General features: G+C 34.1%; 1 protein-coding gene across 1 annotated transcript; it reads left to right on the forward strand.

Annotated features, from left to right (window-relative positions):
* Nucleotides 1–1,747: 1,747 nt before the first annotated feature.
* KUP3 (K+ uptake transporter 3) lies at nt 1,748–6,446 on the forward strand. The gene is made up of 9 exons (XM_028072315.2): nt 1,748–1,982; nt 2,408–2,648; nt 2,752–2,997; nt 3,140–3,190; nt 3,294–3,554; nt 3,734–3,786; nt 4,156–4,270; nt 4,360–4,614; nt 5,126–6,446. The coding sequence occupies exons 1-9, from the start codon at nt 1,938–1,940 to the stop codon at nt 6,211–6,213; spliced, it is 2,355 nt and encodes a 784-aa protein (XP_027928116.1). The 5' UTR covers nt 1,748–1,937; the 3' UTR covers nt 6,214–6,446.
* Nucleotides 6,447–7,373: the final 927 nt, after the last annotated feature.

Raw genomic sequence — 7,373 nt, forward strand, 5'->3', positions numbered from 1 at the left:
TTTTATTGACTTGAGTATCAAAGAGTATTTTAAAGATAAATGTTAATTTCTTCTTCAACATAACAACCAAAATAATTCATTAGTATGAAAAAAAGATATCATTTATTTTACGTCCAATCACACTTTTTTTTTATAAAAAAAATGATAAAATATTACGTGACAATGTCTTAATGATGTTGATTTAAAATATTATTAATTTTATTAATAACTAATATTTATTTAAAAATTATATTAATAATCCTAAATTTATCCATCTCATTATATATATATATATATATATATATATATATATATTTTTTTTTTTTTTCAAACATTTAAAAGTTATGCACTCAAATGCTCTATACTAACATGCACTTCATTTTTTTAATAGAAATTAAATTATTCTTCAGGTTATACTAACATGCACTTCATTTTTTTAATAGAAATTAAATTATTCTTCAGGTTCTATAATTATTGTAAGTGTATGTTTAATTTGATATTTGGAGTTTCAGATTGATTGAATGGAAGAATAAAAACTAGTTATTTCACTCTATTCTCGACCAACTAAAACACCAATATAACACATAACGCATCCTCCACTATTTTTCCCGAAAGTGAATCGTTCCTCTCCTCTAAAATAACGTCACGTGCAGCTTCTAAATCATACATACATACACATGCATTAAAACAAATCATAACACAAATCTCAAGACAAATTCAATGTCATTGTCGAAATCTTAAGAAAATAAAAATAAATTTAACTCTCTTACGATGCTGTAATATGGTTGTAGGTTAATAGGTTTAGTTAGAAGAACAAAAACTAACCAATGTTTATTTCGTTGACTCCTGTCTATAAAACTATTTTTTTCTCTTAAATTGAATTAACCACTTACATTGGGTTTGACTATTTTGCTGTGGCTTCTAACATGCATTCAATGTAAAAGCCGTTGATGATCAAAGTTTATTCTATTAATTAATTAACTCAAAGAAGAAGAAAAAAAGGCAACGTTATGGCATCATGAACTAGTAAATGACAACCGACCTTTCCCCGTTGAGGTTGACGCTGTAAATGATTGAAAAAATAGTTTAAATTTCACACAATTTTTATTATAAGACATATTTCAAAAACATATTAATCTTTTTCTATAAATTGTTGGTATTATTCTGCTACTTGCAAAAATTGAAGTTCAGATCACATGTTTTATATTTAAAGCTAAAACTGGAACATTATCGAATTTGAGTTCTAAAATACACAATAACTCAACTCATCAAAGTAATGGTCAACAATAAATAACATTTAATTCTCAAATCAGTGTAAAAAACGTGTTAGTAAAATTATTTATTACAAACTACATACAATACAGGTATTAAATGAAAAATAAACTACGCTTAAATTTTTTATCTGAAAAAGACAAGTATAGTTATCTTTTTTATAATAAAACAATAACTTTGTTAAGAATAAAATAAATAGTAATAAGTCGCATTAGTTACATATTTAAAAATAAAAATAATCATAATACATATATTTTAAAACATGTCATGGGCAGTGGGCCCAACCTATGAGTTCACGTAAGAAAAAAATAAAAATAAAAACAAAAACCATTTAAAACTAGTAGGAGGGGCTAGGTGGTGGTGTCATAACATAGCAACCATGTAAGAAGCACGCGCAGGCGTGTCGCGTGAGGTATACGTGTGCTGGATGAGGAAGGTGGAAATGACTGTGAAATTGTTATCATTCTTTTAATTCAACGATTGGTTCCACTTGGTTTCGTTCAGTGTCTCACGCATTTTACTTCATTATTTATTAATTACACGAATCAACGAAACGGAACCCGAATTGAAATGTAAGTACTGCTGCTGAACTAACTCACTCGTGACTCCTGTGAAGAGTGAAAAACCATATCGTCTACGGTTTCTTTTCGTTTCGCTCACAGCTTCACCTTCTCTCTCTGTAGAGAATGGAACCGGAATCTGGAACTTCGACTTCTCGGAATCCTTCTCAGGTTAGGGTTCTTTTTTCCGTGACTCGCTATTGCAGTGTTTTCGATTTATCAAAAACTAGCGAACTGTAAATAGAGTGTGAAGTTCTTGCCTTAATTCCATTCTCCTTGTTTTGCTTCAGTTTTTAATTGATTTTAAGTCAATCACTATCGGTCTCTGCTGCATAAGCCTGTTTAAATTCTTCTGTTTCGTAGCTTGAGCAATTCGAGGACGTGTTTAATTGATGTAATTTTGAAACGTTTGTTGATATTCGTGCCAAACTCCAGTTCTTTTGTTTTTCATTTTAACAGTTTAATAGGTATTTTTATTTAATTTTTTTTTCTTAGCGTTTTTCATATATATAGGTCACTGGTTCGTTTCCCGAGTTTTCTGCTTACTTGAATTAGGAGGTGTTTAATATTTGAATTATTTATTTGGTGTTTTGTAGTTGTCCTGGGTGAATCTCTCTCGGAATCTAATATTAGCATATCAAAGCTTTGGTGTGGTGTACGGGGATCTGAGCACTTCACCTCTCTATGTGTTTACGAGCGCGTTCAGGGGAAAGTTACTGGATCACCATGATGAAGAAACAATATTTGGAACTTTCTCGTTGATTTTTTGGACCCTTACTCTGATTCCGTTGCTTAAATATGTATTCATCTTATTGAGTGCTGATGACAACGGGGAAGGTATTCAGCTGATGACTTTATTTTTTGTTTTACATTTTTTTTTTCTTGTGGAAAGGTTATGAACCGTGTTAGTGTGATCTGACTATGGTACATCTGTTATCAGGTGGGACATTTGCTCTTTATTCTCTGCTCTGCAGACATGCGAAGTTTAATTTACTCCCCAATCAACAAGCAGCTGATGAGGAGTTATCGTCCTATAAATATGGCCCCTCTTCACAGGCTGCGGCCTCTTCTCCATTGAAGAGGTTTCTAGAGAAACATAAAAGGTTAAGAACCGCCCTGCTTGTTGTGGTACTATTTGGTGCTTGCATGGTCGTTGGTGATGGTGTGCTTACTCCAGCAATTTCAGGTACGGCGCCTGTGTTATTAATTTTTTTTAGTATAATGCTTTGGTACAAATTGCCCTTGGTTTGTGAGTGCACAGCTCGTTTTGTTTGTTTATTTACATGAAGATATTAACAAGAAGCTAACCCCTGGTTCTTCCTCTGCAGTTCTAGCATCAGTGTCAGGATTAAAAGTGACAGAAAAGAAATTAACAGATGGTGAGGAAAATCTCATTTGTTATTTTTTTGTTGTTCTTATCGTTGCCTTTCTAATGTTAAGGGCATAAGTATTATATTAATAGAAATTTCCCGTTGTTTGCAGGTGAACTTGTCCTGCTTGCCTGTGTCATATTGGTTGGACTGTTTGCTCTCCAACATTGTGGCACGCACAAAGTAGCATTTATGTTTGCTCCAATTGTAATCATCTGGCTTGTATCAATATTTTCTGTTGGGCTGTATAATACAATCCATTGGAATCCACAAATAGTCCGTGCTATATCGCCATATTATATCATAAAGTTTTTTAGCAAGACTGGTAAAGAAGGTTGGGTTTCTCTTGGAGGGATACTTCTCTGTATCACTGGTATGCTAGTTCTTGATAACTTCAATGTAAATTTTTGTGATGTTATGCTGGTTATTCCATACTTCTGTTCCAACTTTACAAATTTAGTTGAGCTTTTAATTTACTAGACGCTGAGACTTTTAGAACTCAGATGCTAGAGTTCACTAACTGTTTACCTTATTCTTTTGCCCCCTCTCCAGGAACTGAAGCTATGTATGCAGATCTTGGTCATTTCACTGCTTTGTCAATAAGGGTAAGCTTTTAGTTTGACTGAATTTCAAGAATCTGTCACAGTATATTAGGATTTATTTTTGTTTTTGGTCTCCGAATATGTTACTATTGTTTGACTGAGCCTGTTTTTGTTGTAATATTCAATCAGGAGTATTTAGTTAGTGTTTTGTACCATCATATTATTACAGACAGCACAACACAATTGCCCGGTGTTATTTCTCTTTTCACTACAATTTCAGTTTTCAACATCAAATTGATCTCCGTTTTATAATTGATACTGTTTTTCAGGAAAGAATAATTGCATATTGTACATTTGCTATACTGGTAATTTATCATGGGATAATTTTGTTGTACCAGTGAGAAATTTCTTAGTATCTGTTTCCTTGTGCAGCTTGCATTTGCATTTGTTATATACCCATGTTTGGTAGTACAGTACATGGGCCAAGCTGCTTTCTTGTCTAAAAACCTCAACTCTGTTGATAACAGTTTTTATGACTCAATACCTGGTTAGTTGAACTTGTACGCTGACTTTTTGAAATCAACAACAGTGCTTTTAAATTAATACAAATTGTTAATGATTTTGGTTGTCCTGCAGAACCTGTGTTTTGGCCTGTTTTTGTTATTGCCACCCTTGCTGCAATTGTTGGGAGTCAAGCTGTTATAACTGCAACTTTCTCAATCATCAAGCAGTGTCATGCACTTGGTTGCTTTCCTCGAGTTAAAGTTGTACACACCTCAAAACATATATATGGACAGATTTATATCCCAGAAATCAATTGGATACTTATGATCTTAACGCTTGCCATAACCATTGGATTTCAGGACACAACCATAATTGGAAATGCATATGGTAATTTATTCCCACACAAGTCTCTCTCTCTCCACACACACTCACAGAAACACAATGCCGTTTGTGTCGTTACACTTCATCTCTTTTCGATGCTAATCATATATCAAAATTGGCAGCGTTAGATATATTCTGATGTTGCACTCTGGTGTCAATTGGCTATACACTGTTTAAGTGCAATTATTGCCCCCAATTATGAAATTGAATTGATAATTCCAACAGATCAAAAGCCAAAATAGATGCTTCATATGCACAGTTATTAGCTTGTGGTTGTGAAACCACTGTTATGAGGAAATAAAAAATCTTTTTCAATATAGAATATCTTAACGGATAGATCCTACGCTCATGTCAAGTAAGCAGAAAGGTAGCATTCATTGCCCTTAGTGTTCACCTGATCATGTCTTCTACTTTGTTCATGTATTGCATGTTTGGCAAATTCAGATTTTGTTCACATCAGAACTTGTGTTTAATTTGTCATGTGGAAGTTAATTGTTTTTCTGTATTTGGTTTACAGGACTTGCTTGTATGACAGTTATGTTCGTAACTACATTTCTGATGACACTAGTCGCAATCTTTGTCTGGCAGAAAAGTGTGTTCATTGCTATAGCATTTCTTTTATTCTTTTGGGTGATAGAGGGAGTATATCTATCATCTGCATTCATCAAAGTGCCTCAGGGAGGATGGGTTCCTCTTGTCTTATCGTTCTTCTTCATGGCTGTTATGTACGTGTGGCATTATGGAACTCGTCGGAAGTATAGCTATGATCTGCACAACAAAGTTTCATTGAAATGGTTACTGGGCTTGGGCCCGAGCCTTGGCATTGTTCGTGTCCCAGGGATTGGTCTCATCTACACCGAACTAGCTACCGGAATACCTGCTATATTTTCCCATTTTGTAACAAATCTTCCTGCATTTCACAGGGTGCTGGTTTTTGTTTGTGTAAAATCGGTTCCTGTTCCATATGTTTCACCTGAAGAACGTTTCCTTATCGGGCGAGTTTGTCCCAGACCATATCGAATGTATAGGTGCATTGTCAGATATGGTTACAAGGACATTCAAAGGGATGATGGAGATTTTGAGAATCATCTTATACAGAGTATAGCAGAATTTATCCAAATGGAAGCAGTGGAACCCCAGTTTTCAAGTTCTGAAGCTTCTTCACTTGATGGGAGGATGGCTGTTATAAGTTCTAGGAACTTAGAATATACTTCAAGTTTAATCGTTTCAGAGCATGAGGATATTGGCGTGGACATATCCATCCCTAGCAGCAGATCTGTAACCCTAAGAAGTTTGCAATCGGTTTATGATGATGAAAGCCCACAAATTAGAAGGAGACGAGTAAGATTTCAGCTACCAGAAAATCCTGGCATGAATCCAGATGTCAAGGAAGAGCTTTTGGATTTAATTCAAGCCAAGGATGCTGGGGTTGCATATATCATGGGGCACTCGTATGTGAAGGCAAGGAAATCATCCTCATTCTTGAAAAAACTTGTGATTGATATTGGCTACTCATTTCTGCGGAAAAATTGCAGGGGTCCAGCTGTAGCTCTTAACATTCCTCACATTAGTCTTATCGAAGTTGGAATGATATATTATGTGTAGTTGTTAGGTCTGGGTGAAATTTACATCTTGATCCTAGTTGATGCATAGGTTCTATATTCCTTGTAGGTAATCAATTTGGCCCTACTTCTATGGAAAAATGTATCAGAGCGTCTTTTTGGGCTACGTGTTTATATTTGCTTTTGCATCTCTCCCAATGTAATTAAATAGTTGCAATAAGGTATTAGAATTTTATTTAGGAATCAGAATATTTAAATGCCTTTCTTGCGCGTCCATTTGTTGTCTGATTATCGTTTTGTCCGCAAAAGCAAAGTGAATGGTGGGTGTACTCGCAAATTTTGTTAGGAGGGTATGTTTGCGCCAGTAAAACTACCTACCTAGATTTTTAGATAAGGCCGATAGGGATGGCGGCTTCTGACTAATATTTCATGCCCTTTAAACGCACGGTATGGCTGGAGTTATCGGTCATTATGCAGCAATGCTTAAGGTTTCTATTACGTATGTTGCCACTTTGTAACCCTTTCAATAATAACTATTTAGTGAGGTAGTATATTTTAAACTCAGTTTTTGTAAAGTTACGCCTAAAGATTCTTTGGGTCTTGCTTAGATCACTTTTAATGGGTAATTCTTCGTGACTATACCCATAAATTAGATGTCAAAGGACTAATGACAAACCAATCTTAAATTTTGATGGATCTGGGTAAATAAATTCAACTTTACCATGTTAAATTTTTGTCCAAATTTTATATAGAATTTGAACTTATGATTATGTCTATTGTAGATTCTTGCATTTGTACTTTGCAGCTACAACTATTGGTGATATCTTTAAAGGTCATTATACTGAAGCATGCTTATCATGGAAGAAGGTACCTCTAATCAAGAGACATGTGGTTCAATGAGGTCATGGTATGTTTTTATGTGAGTTATTAATTTTACATTGATCGTTAATATGTAATTTTTATAGAACTTCAACTTGTTTTACTTTATATGTAAATTGTTATAATTAAGCAGCGAAATAATTTGTTGTCTTTTCAGTTTGATGTTTATTTTTTGTATTGTATTGTCTATTTCCTATGTTCTTTATGACTAATTAATATTAGTCTTCTGGTCTTTCTTTCGCAAAGTCTTTCCCATTTTTTCAGAGTCTTGTTTCTACACAGTTCCAAGAGTTTTCCAAGTGTTTCTACAAAGTTTCAAACTTT

The sequence above is a fragment of the Vigna unguiculata genome, chromosome 1 (genome assembly GCF_037176805.1).
Source record: "Vigna unguiculata cultivar grain cowpea cultivar isolate G323 ecotype 2 chromosome 1, ASM3717680v1, whole genome shotgun sequence".
Lineage (NCBI taxonomy): Eukaryota > Viridiplantae > Streptophyta > Magnoliopsida > Fabales > Fabaceae > Vigna > Vigna unguiculata.